At 39.7% G+C, this 16,652-nt stretch overlaps 2 protein-coding genes across 4 annotated transcripts in view; one reads left to right on the forward strand and one right to left on the reverse strand.

The window, feature by feature from the left end:
* LOC118800192 overlaps window positions 1-2,679 on the forward strand; it is a 79,908-nt gene extending 77,229 nt beyond the window's left edge. For both annotated transcript variants that reach the window (XM_036560370.1, XM_036560369.1), the window contains one exon: window positions 514-2,679. In XM_036560370.1, coding sequence (XP_036416263.1) covers window positions 514-1,043 — 530 coding nt within the window. In that variant the 3' untranslated portion in view covers window positions 1,044-2,679. The remainder of the gene's footprint in view (window positions 1-513) is intronic.
* Window positions 2,680-6,903: 4,224 nt separating this feature from the next.
* Window positions 6,904-16,023, reverse strand: LOC118800194. Of its 2 annotated transcripts, XM_036560374.1 has the most exons (6): window positions 13,995-16,023; window positions 11,614-12,584; window positions 11,224-11,331; window positions 8,809-8,862; window positions 8,473-8,535; window positions 6,904-7,555 (listed from the first exon to the last, which is right to left on the reverse strand). In XM_036560374.1, exons 2-6 carry the CDS (start codon window positions 12,560-12,562, stop codon window positions 7,329-7,331), a joined length of 1,401 nt encoding a protein of 466 aa, XP_036416267.1. In that variant the 5' UTR covers window positions 12,563-12,584; window positions 13,995-16,023; the 3' UTR covers window positions 6,904-7,328. The 2 variants fall into 2 exon arrangements, with proteins under 2 accessions (XP_036416267.1, XP_036416266.1); XM_036560373.1 differs by having other exon boundaries at window positions 11,614-16,023.
* Window positions 16,024-16,652: the final 629 nt, after the last annotated feature.

Raw genomic sequence — 16,652 nt, forward strand, 5'->3', positions numbered from 1 at the left:
TGCTTCCCTGATTAGGGTTTTTCAGTCTGATGGGAAATGAAGTATTGTTTGTGCAGCTCACGCAGAAACAGTGCTTTATGGAGAGGCTTATTTCTTGTCAGTAAAATGATCCTTTCCAGTCAAATCTGCAGCATTCAGAGGTAGAACCCTCATGTCTCTGCACCTAACTGTCTGTATTAATGCTCTGATTTGAGGTGATATTATTGGGTTTAATAGATACTATGATGTTTGCTGCATTTTGAGAATAACCAACAGCGAGCTGGCCACCTGGAGCAGAGAGGAACATGTTAAAGCTGCACCGGGTGATAAGACAGACACAGCTGAGTTCTGAGTTTGAGATACTATTCAACAGAAATTTGAAAAATGGAAATATTCAATAGTTGCAGCTGTAAATGAAAGACAAACTGAAAAAAAAAACAACAACTGTGGGTCACAGAGAAAGAGCAAAGCTGACTACATGCACATTATTTCTTTTGAAGCCATTATCTCTCTAATCTCTCTTCTTGTGTGCAGATGCCTATGAGCTCACACTGGACCCAAACACAGCAGACACATGTGTCGTTCTGTCTGACGGGAACAGAGTGAAACATACGAAAGACTATGATAATGGGTATCCTAATCATCCGGACCGATTTGATCAGTGGGAGCAGGTGTTGTCTAAGGAGAGTCTGACTGGACGCTGTTACTGGGAGGCTGAGTGGAGCGGGAAGGAGGCTGCTGTGGCAGTAGCGTATAAATCAATGGAAAGGAAAGGACGCTACGGTCACTCTAAGTTTGGATACAACAACAAGTCTTGGAGTCTTTTATTCGATAAAGGACGTTATGTCGCCTTGCATAATAATAAGACCACCACCATATCTACCCGTCCTTCCCGCTCTAAGATAATGGGAGTGTATGTGGACTGTCCGGCCGGCATTCTGTCCTTCTACGACGTCTCTGACACACTGACACACCTGCACACATTCTACACTACATTCACTGAACCGCTCTATGCAGGACTTAGGGCTTATGACTCCACTATACGTATTTGTAACATAGAATAGCCTCATACACAGAGGTGGGTGAGCACGGGGGAAAAAATATTTAGGTCATTATACTTCATTACAGTAGTAGTAATTATTTTTTATTTCAGTTTATTTTTTTGAAGATTTGTACTAAAGTATTACTGTAACTGAAAACTTGTATGTTTACTGAAATACCTTTCCCAGCAAGAAGCATACATTAGATTTTATTTTCATAAATACATTTTACTCGTTACATTTTCATTTAGATTTAGATTTTCTCAGTTAGAAAGCACTTTAGAAATCTCAAAGGTCAGGAAAGCTTTCTGTTTTTCTCTTCCCATACTTTAGTTCTGTTGAATTTGAATTGTTTTTATAAAACATCCAACCAAGTTCATACAAGTGTAAAATAAAACAACTGGGCAAAAGGGGGTCAGTTTTTGGTAGATGTACCAGTAGTTCAAATCATGCCCTAAACACTGACGCCAGAGCAATGAAAACAAATCTTGAATGGCAGGCACTCTTGAGGTAATTCTTCATGATAGTTATATTTGATTCATGGTAGATACACTGACACATATCACTCAAAGAGCAGTGTAGCAGTGTGGTATTTGTTACTTTACCAGACATCCCATTTTTCCTGAATTCACACTAGTATTCAGATTTCACAGTGAGGATCTATTCTACATTGTGTCTTTCATTCCAACACTGCTATTTCATCTGTACTCACTTATTTTAATGTTATTTGTTTTTTGCACTGTGGTGAACTCCACAATCTAACACAGCCTGTACTGACATAAAGCATGGGGTATTCCAGGTTCTAGTAGTTGCCAGGGTCACATATCTTTATATAGCAGTATTTCGGGTAGAAACCTTCACTTTACAAGTAACCCTTGTTGATCTGTACACTTACACTAGGTGGCAGCATTTACATCTCAGAATTGAAAACATGCAGCTGTAGGCATTTTAAAAGACAAAAAAAATTAAAATCACACAACATTAACCAAACTAGGGAAAGCAGGCACTGTGAAGGAAAGCAGTAGAGGTTAATGTATGGAGGTTTAAGTAATGGGGCCCGCACCTTCAGATGAGCTACAACTGGAGCCAATGCTAAAGCTAACACTTGTGCTAGGCAATGATTCGTCAAATATGTGTGGCCTTTAGCAAAGCTCAGGAAGCATTGATCTTTATCTCTCTCTCTCTCTCTCTCTTTCTCTCTCTCTCTCTCTCTCTCTCTCTCTCCAGAAGGCCCAAATCCTACATTTTTCTTGTGTTGTATTTGACCCCTGAGGTCCACTTATAATATTAGTGTGGTTTTATGTACTTATATTATTTTTATTATTATGTAAATAAGTTCTGTTGTGATTGGCTGAGCTCTATTGTACTTCATTTAAAAAGGCTGAAACACTGTTTATAACGAGTGGGCAGGGCTAAACTGTGGGTTGAATAGGTTTGTCTCAGAGGCATTCTGCCAGCCTTCATCCTCCCAGCTTGAGCTGAACTATGAATTTTATTTGCACCCATTAAACTTTTATCCAAGTATTAAACTTGTTATCCAACATTTGTGTAACTGCTCTGTGTGACTGAACTCCTTTTCAATTATCAGTGTTTCCTAATCATTTTGTGCTCCAAGAGGAGGAAATGTAACTGAAGTTTAAATAAAAACAAAATGACTTAATTAATGTCTTTCCCTAATTATTTTATCATGAACAAAATGTTGAAAAGAAGGAATATTTCACCACTTTACACTGATAGCAACAAATCATGAACTCATGAAGACGTAATGCTTTAGTGATGCTAAATATATACTTTAACACTTCTTCTATGAGGTGGTGATTCATCATTGAGTTTTTCACCCATTTAAAACAGTAAGACAGTCATAAACTTATTTTTGTTCACTTTCAGCTACACCTGCGAAAAAGAAACAACATAATTCCAAACATGTAAACAACATTTTTATCTGTGAGAAATACTCTACCAGACTATGATGCCATTTCATATGATACATTGGATACATGAAGCTAAAGCTCAGTAATAACTTTAATGTATGTATGTATGTATGTATGTATGCACAGCAGAGTTAACAAGACCATCAGTTCTGTTGAGTTCTGTTACAGTATTACAGTACAGGTCTAATCAGAGATGATGACTAGATCGCCTACAGGAATGAGGTTCAGCACCTGGCTGCATAGTGTACCTGGCACTTAACACCCAGAAGTCCAAGGAGATCATCGTGGACTTTAGGTGGGTGAGGAACCCTGCACACACCTCTGTCTACATGAACGGAGCTGCAGTAGAGTTCCTTGCCATCTACATCTCATATGATCTCACCTGGTCCCTAAACTCATCTATCTTTACTTCCTATGGAGCCCTAAGAAAGCTCACCTGTGTTCCAGGTGGATACTGGTAGATTTCTACCGCTACTGTAACACTGAGAGCACACTCACAAACTGCATCTCAGTGTGTTATGGCAACTGCTCCGCATCACACTGTAAAGCACTAGAGATGTATGGATGTGGCTAAGCCTCTACTAAGAGGGTCTGGGGCATGATCCCACAGGAGGATGTTTTCCTCTGTTCGCAGAGTGCATACCACCAGAGCCCCTCCCTCAGATCTGATATGATTGGCTAAGCTGGTGCTACACTTTACCCCAAATCTGGACAGCAGAGGACTGCCCTTTCCTGTTGTTATGTTAAAAAATGTCTGTCCAGACAGCACTGCATTACAGTAGCAGCTGCAGGGCCCCCAGTTTGCACCTATCGCAGTATAGCTATTGTGAATTTGGAGACATGCTGGCACGGTTGAATAAATAACAATAAAAATCTGTTGATGATTTTAATTATAATGAACAATCTAAATAATACTTAGAGTGACTGGCTTAGCGACACTCCTGAATCCAGTGGGTGATGAAAATTTCCCAGCACATCACCGGCGCCCAGTTACCCTCCACTGAGAATGTTTATCACAAGCGCTGCCTGGATAGAGTGAGAATCATTAAGGTCGTCCCTCATCTTAACCATGGAGCTCCTCCCATCTGGCAGGCGTTACAGGAGCCTCCGCTCCCACCAGTAGGCCCAGGAAGAGCTTGTTCCCTGAGGCTGTGACCCTGCTGAACTCCACACCAACACACAAACGTTCATTACTGCAGTGTTTACAGTACTTGATGTAATTTGCACTGTTCATATTTGCACAGTCTGTTTCTGTAGATATGACCTACTATACTTTATACTCTGCATACTTAACCTAATTTACACATGCAGCTCATCCTGTACATACAACTATACATTTGCACTGTCTGTACCCTACTTCACCCAGTTTACCTCTGTGTATTTATTCACATTTTTACATATGTAATATTTGTATATTGTATGTTCCACTGTACATGACTGTACATATTGTAAGACATGGAATCACTTAATATGGTACTTAATTTTCTTGCTTTTGTCTGTAAATAATACTCCATTTTTCACTTCTGGTTAGATGCTAACTGCATTTTTTATCTGGAGGGGAGGGGCTCTGAGCTAGCTGAGTATTTTTGCTCAACAGTAGGTGAGGATAGTGGGAGGGGGAGGTGAAACATATAGTTGGTTAATATTATTTTTGGTGCATGATAACGTGATAAAGAATCAGAAGATGTTTTGGTAACACTTTTTTTACTGGACATAATCTGACAGCATAGGACACAGGGGTGGCACCACACCTCCAAAAGTGGTGGGGCAAAACATATTGTGTCACGCATCCTTCGGGCTCTGAGGTCTCTAGGGACTCCATTTCCCAGAACCCCCAGGGGAATCACATGATTCTCAGTCCTCCATCTCGCTCCAATCACCGCTCTCTGTCACCGGAGTATTAACTGGTTTCACCTGTTTTCGTATAATTAGTTTAGTATAAAGCCCGGGCTTTTAGTCTAGTTCCTTGCGAGGTATTGCTTCGACTCTAACATTAAAGCCTCACTCTCTCTTTTAACCGCGAGCGTCTGAGTTATTCTGCCTCGTTACATATTGTTTCTATATAAATAGGCTACTAACTAAAATGGCTGATGGTCAGTTATGCTTGGCATTTGCTCCACAATCTATAATCAAATGCATATCATTATTTTATTGCTTTTCTTTTCATTTTTTTTTACAGCAGCTCGCAGTGCAGGAACCAGCGCTGCAAAACTTCTGATCAATAATCAAACACTCACGTTTGTGAGAGTTTTTATAGAGTGAAATGTTAAAGCAGCATTTTGTGCGGACAGTACAGAGAAAATGTGCAGTGGAAAAAAAAAAACATGCTCTGGTGTTGAATTCCCTTGTGGATTAGCGCGGTTCAGCTGTTTGCTGCCTGAATTCAGGTGGAGTTTCGCACGTCAAAACCAAACTAAAGAAAAAGTTAGACAGGTTTACTCAAAGTTTACAACAGGTGTACACCATCCAAGGCAAGTCTGGAAATTAAATGCTGATGTAATTTCTGTGCTGTGTCACTGTTTTCAAAGCTGGATTTTTCTTTCTGACACAAGCTGGAAGTCTCAAAAGCATCAGAAGGCTATCAGTAGTGCACCCTACCAGCTCACCTTAAATAAGCTCTTAACAATCTGCCTGTCCTATAAATAACCAGGGCCAGGTTTAGGGTGTCTTTAGCCCCCTACATGCCTCTCTCCCACATAAATTTCCTTTATTAGCTCAAATCATCAGGAGTATTTCTCCTTCGTTCTTCTTCATAATCCAATGTTTCCAAATTCACAATCTACTGTGTCATAAGAGAAGAAGACAGTCCTCTAAAATTTAACACTGGGGAGAAAAACTGTACCAACATTATAATCTGTGTATTTGAATTTGAATAACTTCTTTAGGACTTGAAGCTTAGGTAAGAGAGAGGAGTTAGCATTACTGGACTTGGAATTGTTCACAGTGGTGGTGATAGGAACCAGATGTCCACCTCTAAAAACTCCCTCACAGAAAACTAGTAGACAAAATGGTTATGAATACGCTGCCTGATGTCTGAGACATTGTTTTTCGATAGTTCTAAGACGTTCTAAGCCTAAAATTCCAGCATAAGCCATTCATTCAGTGTGTTATGAGGCAAAACAGTCCCCAAAGAAAACTTATTATTTCAGATCATCAACATTCCATATAAAACTCAGAAGACTCATGTAGGTTCACTGGTGGTTGTGTTAAGTCAAGTCAAGAGGCTTTTATTTTCATTCCATCTGTGTACAAGTACACAGTGGGGCCAAATGAGGTTCCTCCAGGACCAACATGGTGCAACATGGAACAAAACAGGCAGTACAGACAAAGTGCAAACGTGCAGACTTGAACTAAAAACAATACAATATAAGTTTGAGAAATAAATCAGACATTAGACACAGTAAACAGACAGGACAGTGCAGCGCCAACACAGCACTCATTTCTGAGCATGAGGTAATGAGAATAAGGTGCAGAGATATTTAACATGCTGTGATATGTAAGCAGACAGATTATAACATATGCGAGCACAACAGTTACTGAGGTAGAAACAGTACTTGAGTAGAACACAGTAATAGCAGCAATGTTCCAGATAGTGCAAGTAGAGCATCAAAAAGAGGTGTGTGTGTGTGTGTAAGTGTAAAGTATGTGTGGCAGGGGGTTTTCAGTTCAGTCATTAACCGAACTGAAAACCCCCTCTGAAGTCATGGTGACCCCTGGTTCCTATCACCACCACTATAAAGACATCTGGACCATTTTACCCTAAACCACTCTGAATGAAGTGAGTGTATACAGTCAGGTCCATAAGTATTTGGACCGTGACACTTTTTTTTGTAATTCTGAGTCTGTACTCTACCTCAATGGATTTAAAATGAAGCAGTGAAGATGTGACTGAAGTGTAGACTTTCAGCTTTAATTCAAGGGGTTTGAAAAATATTACTTTAACCGTTTTGTGATCCGGCATTTTGTTTTTTTTTACTTTTTAGCCTATAAAAAACAGAGGGACTGTAGGGACTAGAGGGAACAATGGCTGTAGTTCCTAAATGGTTAATGCAACATTTTGACTAAACCCCTTGAATTAAAGCTGAAAGTCTACACTTCAATCATGTACTGACTGCTTCATTTCAAATCCACTAAGGTGGTGTACAGAGGTAATATTTAAAATATTGCGTCACAGTCCGAATACTTATGGCCCTGACTGCATATTACAAAGTAATACAAGACGTCTCTATTGCTCTTACGCAAATAAAAACACTCAACTATAAAACAAAAAATAAATGCCAAACATAATTTACAGAGAACAGACAAAATTTAGAACTCCAGCCAAATTTTTGCCTTTTTGATCGTCCATCTGACAGCAATAGTGCAAAAATGTCAAAGCTTACCTTTGTTTCTCAGAGTCTCGCTTTGAAGCGTCAATACGGTTTTTTACATAAAATGTCACCCCCTCCCAACTCCTCTCTTTAAGTGCTACTGGTGAAGTCTCAATGCACTCGAGACGCTCCGTTTTCCCAGGAACTTTCCTAGCGTTGATGTAGTCCATGAGTCTTTTCTCCACAGCCTGGATTTCTTCTTCCGTCCACTTCTTTCCTTTGGTTTGTGAGGACCCTGAATAAAATGAAACAGTAATATTCTTCAAAACGAGGAATAAACAGGAAAAGGTTATGTCCTGTGTGACATCACCAGCTCATAATGGGGCTATAATGACTGTTCCTGACCATAGCAGCTGTGCACCCAGTCCTGAAAGTACTAGCAGAGCAGCCTGTAGTAGCACTAGCAGAAGTATTTGGAGCATCAGTGTCAGTAAAACCAGAAATGGCAGCAGCAATACAAAATATGAACAGACAGAGTTTCCCAACATTTACACAAGTATCAGTATTAAAGATGCATTAAAATGGAAAACCGAATTTACCTGCTCTTTGGAATAAACTGCAGCGCACTCATGTCACTACAGTCAGTAAAATGTGTGCACCCAAAATTAGAACTGCATAATTAATTTTTATCACAAAATGTGTATCATAATATACAGTACATGTACAGCTGCATTCACAGTGTATACTGCTCAGCCAGCTCTGTGGCAGTCAGCGCACCACTGTCTGTCCTGATAGCAGACGGTTCTGGGAGAAGTTCACCTTCTGGGCTTTTTACCAGATACAGTGTATGAAAGAGAAAAGGGTCTGGATTTCTGTTAGAAAGGCTTCTACCAGAACTTCTACCAGAACCGGCTGCTATCAGGAACGTAGCTAAACATGTACTGTGCATGTTTACCTGCATGCACAGCAGACACACCACCACTCCCTCCCTCACTCGCTCACCCACTCACTCCTCCAGTTTACTGTTAGCGAGTTGGCTGTTTGTTTACACTGTCCAAGTCTTACCCTCCTACAGACAACTCAGCTGCCGGCCGCTGCCACGTCTTTTACCATTTCTCAAGCCTCCATTCACCTGTTCTCCATCACTTTTATGGTTTACAGACACCAGAAGAGACTGACCAACTTAAGCCACTAGAACTTTAAACAGCTTACATTTTGTTGTGCGTGATTCACCAGAGACCTCCCTGACCAACTGCACCTTTTCATGTGACCTCCCTGTTAAAACATACGAACAAAACTGAGAAGAAAGGACTTATGCAATGAAATTGTCTCTACTTTCTGTCAGCGCCCACAAAAGAATTTTCCCACTGTATTTTAAGAAAACTGTTTGGGAAACTGAATGGAGATACAAATGATAAAAGCAAAGTAAAGCAAAGTAAAATACATGCAAATACTAAAGGCTACAGTAGTACTGCCACTGGACAGCATGTGTTCTTTTTAAGTGAAAAACTATCAGAAATTTCCATAATACTCATGTTTTCTTATTACCTTTGGCTGGATGCGGATTACTGTTTCGTCCAGCGGTGGATTTCTTTTTCTCCCCTGTAAACACAATAGTTCTCTTTAAATAAATGAGAATTCAACACAGTGAAAGCAGTCATTGTGTCCATGCTTCATCGAAACAACATATTTCTTTACTTGTTTATTAGTGTGCTTCAGCTCCATCAGCTGCAGCAGCTGAAGAAGTCAAACCTCCCAAAGTCAATGATACTGCACTTCTACAAAGGTTTTGAGACACTCCCCTCCGGCAGGAGGCTGCGATCCACCAGGATCAACACCTCACACCATAGGAATCATCTTCTTATGATCATCTATAAGGCCCGGGACCCCCACTGACACTGACTCCTACACACCGACCCTCTACACATTAAAGTCTACACACCTGAATCAATGCGTTACATTAACACACGCCTCTTGGAAGCTAACCTGCATTGTAAATATTCTTTAAACTTAATTCTGTGAAGTTTAGCACATTCCCTGATCAATATTTTGCACAATCCTGTACAAAACTGTACAACTCTTTCATTTAAATAGCCTTCTTATTACATATATTGTTACTGTCAATTTTCTATTTTCTGTTTATGCTTCTTGACTTGCAGTACTGGAGTTCATCTTTATTTGTTTTTTTCTCGTACTGTGTTCATTGTTATACACCAATATAAAAAGGCAAATTCCATGTATATGGAAAACCTGCTTGGCAATATACTGGGTTCTAATTGCTGAAGAAAAAAAACAGTTGTCTTGCATATATCGTCTTATTATTTATCTTATTATTATTATTATTATTATTATTAATCTAATCTGCACTATAGATTCTGAAGGAAGAGAGAGACGTTCCTCTGTTTGAGCGACTTGTGGCTTGAGGCTCATCGTGTTTTGTTATCATATTGCTATCTGTTATTTGTTTTTCTTTGTGCACGCAATCAGTTTGTTCAGTTCGTCAGTTATGTGCTCAGATATGAAACACCGGACATTTCTTCTGAGGACTTTGCTATCTTCACCCAGCACCTACGTCTCAAAGTCCTGCACTTCCATTTGTTTCTCAGACCATAATGTAATATTACTGCTGATGAAATACAGACAAAGTCAAAAACACAACCATGCAGGTTTGGAAAATGACTCGCTAAGGAGATGTTTTGAGCTCAATGACTGGGACATGTTCTTTCACTCAGTGACTCCAACTGCTCATATGTGTCATTCTGCGCTGGCAGTGTCATTCGGACTAATCAGGTCAGACTTTATCCTAATAACGAGCCCTGGGTCACCAGAGAGCTAAAACACTGTGTCAAACTCAAAAGCGCTCCCTGTCCACATACAGGCAGTATCTAGACACCACATCCTCCGAGTCCAGCGAGCTCCCTGGAAGAGCCGTGTTGCAGGGGGCGCCAGGCACCTGATATCCCACACCCTCTTTCTGGACCACTCAGGCTGGAGGGGCAAATGGAGGGACAGGTCAAGATCTTTAAGTCCCCGGACACAGAGATCGATCACCACCTGTCCTTCACACAACGTGCAAGCGGGGACTACAAAAAGGCCCAAAAATTTCTCCAGTGAAGGCTGAAACTTTATTGTCAGATGGTCCGTTTTAATAGCAATATACTGGTCACTCATCGATGAGTCCGCACATTCAACACTGCATCCTGGTTCAACTTCTTCACAGAGAAAAGCAAGAAAAAACTCAAGGATCATCAAGCGTACAACTAAATTCACAGCACCACTGAAGCCCAACACTCAGACCTTTATAGTCATGCAATAAAGAAAGGCAGACATCACTAAGGACCCCACACCCCTACTTCACCACTCCTTTCAGCTACTCCCATCAGGCAGCCGCTTCAGAGCACCTCTGGTCAACAAGAGAACTCACAAAAACTCTCATTCCCACTGATTCATCAATTTTAAGGCCAAATGGACCATCACTACTTTTTTAATGCAGCTTTACACTCTTGCTCTTATTTATAGTATTTATGGAAAAGTTAGCATTTTAATGAAATTGTATGTGAGTTTTTCATTGGTGTGTGCTTTTATGCTGTTTGTGAGCCCCTAACATAACAATTGTATATCAGTATGGTTTTATTAATCTTATGTATACGTAATATGTAAACACAAACACCATAACAACCGTCCCGCAACCCCCTAGCAACCTTCTACACCACACCATAGCAACTGCCTACAAACACTCTAGGAACCACTTAGAACACATTAGCAACTGCTTAGCAACACTAGCAACCACATAAAACCTCCCTAGTTACCAACCGCAACACCACAGCGACCACAGCATATCCACCCTGAAACATACCAATACCTGGAACTCCCAAAAATCAATAAGCACACAAAAAATGTTCATCAGAATATTAGCCTTTTTCTAGTTTTACTATTATTCCCTCTCAATAGTTGCCCGCGTACCTGACGATAGTGAAGATGAAGGTGGAGATGAAGGCGGCATAGCATCCTTCCCGGTCATGTCTTCCTCATCTTCAGTGTCTGATGCATCACTGTCCATGGCCATTTTCTCTGAGGAAACACAGCAATCATATGGATAAACTATCCTGTAGCTGGGGCTGCGCAACTAATACGAGCGTGTCCCTACATGATGATAGAAGGTAGACTGCCTTAGCTACTCTCCACCAATGGGAGTTCCGCCCATCATGTGTCATCTGCTGCTCAAAACACCACACTGGAGAATTCAAAGTACTGACATTTTTTTAGCAATTCTCTTTATCAAATCTCTTTTGCTCAGCTACCCAAAAATTCACTATGTTAATAAATTTAGTTATTTATACAGGCCTCTTTTACCTTGTTGATCAACGTTGATCTCATCCAGATTTCTTCCTTTAAACTCAGACAGCTGTCCTCGTTCCAGAGCCATAAGGACTTTACTTATCTTCGCTAGCTGTAACGTGCCCTCGGGCAGCCTGTAAAACTGGCGATGCACTCTGATATCGTGGCCAAGGAAGTCAGCAAGGTCATCCATTTCATTGTCCTTTAAGTTGAGACTCTTGGACACAGTGGCCACATGCTTTCTCAATTTAGTGGAGGATAATGCTTCTGGGTGGTTTGCACCACAGCTTCGAGCTATCTGACGAATAACATCGGATCCTCTGAAGTGACTGAGAGCTTGTGGTCTCCCAAACATGAACTGATTCTCATCAGGCACATCGCACTTCCGTCGAGTCTTGACAAGTAACTCCATCGACACCAGCATATCAGGCGTGAGGAGAACGGGCACCTTTCGCCCACGTTTGCCTTTTATCTCTATTCGCTGGAAGTGGTTACAGAGTTTCTTCTCAAAGTCAGATAAAGCATGCTCCACATCTGGATGAGTCATTGAGGAATCTCTCAGAGTAAACGCATTAAGGGACATCTTGGAAACTTCTCCTTCTCTTCTACGATTAAAAATGATCACTTCACAAAGTGTGGTTTTTGCAAGTTCTGCCCAATGCTTCTTAATGGGTTCTTCTTCAGGTTTTGTTTGCCACTCCTTTCTTTGTATGTTGAGATACTGGTGCATTTTTTTCACATCTTCAGCAAAGGGAAGAAGTTGTGGAGGTGTCATACGCCTTCTTTTACAGGGTTGGACATCTTCTTCCTGAGAGTACGCTGAAGTTGTTTTCCGTACCTTTCTCTTCTTTCCTTTTTTGCTGTTTGGCATTTGCTGAACTGTCACTCTCGGTTTGTTCAGAAGACTGATGACCATACTCATCCTCGCTGACCTCACAACTTGATAATGATTGTTCTGTTGCATATCCAAGCATTTGTCTGTCAAGCTAAAAAAAAAAATAGACTTTTCAAGTCTTGATTGTTAAGTATTTTGTTAAATCACAGAATTAAAGACAAGATTAAAACTTAAAGATTAAAACTAGAAACAGCTAAATTTTCATAGGAATCCTTGAGTGCTTGCCTAAAGTGAAACATTCAAAGCAGTGCTTAGTTTTTTTAAATCGCGCAGCAAACTTTAGCATAACGCATCCTGTCATTCATAATCGCAGACTGTGTCGATGTAATGCTATGATCACATTAGAGCCTACCCTTGAATCTACACTCATGTGATTAGCTAAAAAGGAAGGAGACACCTGATTGGATACAGATAATTCCTGTTGAACAAAAGTGTATCTGTGAATTGAGCTACATAAGGGAGTCTCAAAAAGTCCACATACAAATGCAATGAACTTCACAAATGACAAGCAGTTTTTTAAATGCACGTTCAAAAGTTTGTATATAAACATCTAAATATATTTTTTGATGAAAACTGCACTTTTATATAAATATTTGTAGATTTTTATTACGTGTTTAAAACAACAAATATTTGTGTGTGCATCAGAAATACGTTTGTGAACTTTATTTTTTCATGTGATTTTGTTTTACATTTATATACAATGGTAAATATTCTTGTGTGCATTGAAAAATAATATAGTGAAGAGTCATTTACATATAAGCTCTAAAACACGTTTGATTCCTTCTGTGCGATATTGAGACTGATCTGACTTCATATAACAGTGGTTGCGGTATTGATGTGAGACTCAACAGTATTTCTTTCTTATAGTGCAAACTGTCTAATGACATGGTGGACCAGCCGACACAGTCTACCAGTCAAGTCTTGTTTATCTGTTATCATTTCTTTTAAACAAGTCTAGCCATATAAAATAATGTCTTTTCCATTTACCAAAACATTACTAGATGACTCTGACTGGACTTGCTATTAGTGTTTCCAAAAGGCTGACATTATAGCTGTGGTGGCACACTCAGTTGTTGTGTTGTTTAGGTTCGTTTTAAACATCTTTAAAAAACTTAAAAGGTCCATGCTACTGTTTACAAACACTGTATTTCAGTTTGGAGTAAACTGTAAAATTTTAGATTCTTCTTCGTATTCACACTACTGGTAAATAATAATGGTTATTTTTTTTCTTATCAGTGGTAAAAAATTAAACTGTCATTTTAATGTAAATTGCAGATGTAATTTTTACATGGATGAATTAGCTTTGCCCAGAAGCTTTAATGTCTCAATTAATGTTATCCTTCGCACCTTTTGAAGATGAAGGGTAGTGTAAATGGCTCTAAACAAGATAGGCTACTATCTCCTAAAGTATAAACTGTACTCCAGGTCTAGGTGGCGACGACAGCAGTCACACAGATGCCATAGCACTTATGTTAACGTGAAGTTTTGCATGTAAACTCACAATTACACTGTCAGTTCTTCTGAGCTCAGGTACACTTGTGTCCTTGTCAATATCAACTGGTGTACGGTCAAGGATAATGGTACCCTCACTGTCACTGGAGCTCTGGGGTACTTCCTGAAAAATAAATATCATAACACAATTTTTTAACAGTAAAAATATTTCAAGTCCACTATAAATGAAAACACTGAATCTTTTGCTACAATACAGATCGGCAAATACTTGAGTTGCAGCAATTTTTGTAGTTAGGGATGCATCTCTTCCATTTTTCACACTTATTCTCTTACTATAATACTCTTCTTTCAGGGTGGAAAGACCACTAGAACACTAGCCTGTCTAGCACATTCAGTCAGCACTAGCCGAACATTAGCCACTCTCTCCTTGACAGTTTTCTCTACAGCAGATCTGGAAAGCCGACTGTCACCAGAACACACTGACATGCTCAATTTTCTTGAACAGAAGAAGCGAAACAGTAAAAATCATGTGACGAAGTTAGTTTCCGAGCCAGCAGGTAAGGGGAGAGTTAACTTAACTTGCGGTGCTGAATGACCGATCCTGTTTTTTTGCTGCTCTTACCGCTGTCAAAGTGTGTTAGACATTTTAGGTAAAGCCTTAATGCTGTCTGAAACCCACTTTCAACCAAAAAAGGAGATTTCACAGATTTTTCCCTCATCTAAACCACACTGGACCAGGTCCAGATTAAACACTTTTACACCACAGTTGTACTGGTCAATTCTAGACTAGATTATCTCTGGGGCACAGAGTGTTTACTAATCAAACACAGAAAAGAGCACATCATGACAGGGAAACAGTTAAAGGATCTCCCTCCTGTCACTCCAATGTACATTATAAAAAGGTTTAGTACCACTAACCATTGTATTCAGGCTACGATGTAAAAACAAGGTACTCTCCCACTCGTCGTTTATCCTTTTTGTTTGCCTTTTCATAGCGGTTCTCACACACATCATGATGTGTTTTGAGTCTCTGGAGGCGTCGCAAGTGACGACTTGGAGTCTGCATATCACAGAAAACTATATTTAAAAAATTTCATAACTGTGCAGCCAAATCGCTGATTTTTTAGCATTTATGCTTTATTATATAGCAAAGTGTTGGGAGACCGTAAGGACAGAGCAGATAGAGAAAACAACAAGCAGCAAAGGGCCCCAGACAGAGCTGAACCTGGGCTGCTGTCACTAGGACTTAGATTTATCGTACATGATACATGTGGTACCAGGTGAGCCACTGGGGAGCCCTGCTATCCACCACATAACTTCAGTAAACTACAGACAGGGGTGTCATGGTGTAATAAACTTGTCTTCAAACAGTTTAATGTGGTCATTAGCAAAAACAAACAATACGTGTTGTGTTTAAGAACCCAAAGAAGACGACATATCCTACCTTGTTCTTCTGGTCAGAATCAAAGCCATCTGTCACATCAGCAACTGCAACTAAATCACAGAAGATGAAGATGAAAATGTTAATTTGCTTCATAGTTGATAGAAATACAACCATATTCAGTGTACTGACTTACAGTGACAGCAGGCTGTCCACAGAAACTGCAGTTAAACAGCACAAGATGCTGGTATCTGCTCTTGTTCAATTTCTGGGCAGCTTCATATCTCCGATAATTATACGTTTGAGAAAATTTTGAGAAAACATTAGATAATTTTTTACCGACAATGAATGCATGTAAAAATATTTATTTTTTATATTATAATTTTTAAATGTAAGGTAAATGTAATGAATTCAATACAAACTAAAAGATTAATCTACATTTTCCGCCAAGTATTTAAATAAAGGAAAACTAAGGGTTTATGAAATGTACATTTTCACTACACGTAGCAATATAATTACCTACTTCAACAATTTATCATATCCTTTTTTTTTTCTTCAGTACAACCATGAGGAAATGTATAGTTTAAGTTATATTGTGCTATGCCCTGGCATCCAAATCTGCGTACTGACCAATTCCAACACAGAGTGTACCGACACGGTAGGAGCATTAATGAAATGCAGTAATCATGACTTCTTACATTTAAAATTACATCTCCCCTTTCTCACCTGTGCATTCAGAGCTGCCACCAGTGGATGCAAAACTCGGGCCATCCTCCTGTAAGCACAATACAGTCAGTCAAACTTCAAGGCCCAACATATCACATTACACTGTATTTCAAGCTGCAGTGGTAGAATTCGGCAATGTATTGATGTAATTAGCACTGTGACATGAATCTACACATCTAGATATTGTCTGGGATGCTGGTTGTCAGAATATTTTGACTAAGCCTAAATGCCATTTTCTGTTCTTAAAGGCTTCATTATAATAAAGAAATGTTTTTTCTTAACTTATAAAACTATTCTCAATATTAGATGACCCACAATAACAATGGGTCATTTCTCAGTGTTTTCTGATGTGTAATTTCTTATGAAAGCACCAATAGTCATCCCCAATAATCAATTACACTACTGATAGAAGTATTCAATATTTAACAGTAGTTTTTCATACATCATAAGCCCTATCGGGACGGGATCAGTTCTACATTAGGAGGCGGGGGACTGAATTTGTACCGGCGTTTCTCAGTGATTGCGGTCCGTCTGAACGCGCCCTGTCAGTGTTTGTACCGCTGCGCGCTCCCGCGTCAGTAAACACATTACATTAATCCT

The sequence above is a fragment of the Colossoma macropomum genome, unplaced genomic scaffold, assembly GCF_904425465.1.
Source record: "Colossoma macropomum unplaced genomic scaffold, Colossoma_macropomum, whole genome shotgun sequence".
Taxonomy (NCBI): domain Eukaryota; kingdom Metazoa; phylum Chordata; class Actinopteri; order Characiformes; family Serrasalmidae; genus Colossoma; species Colossoma macropomum.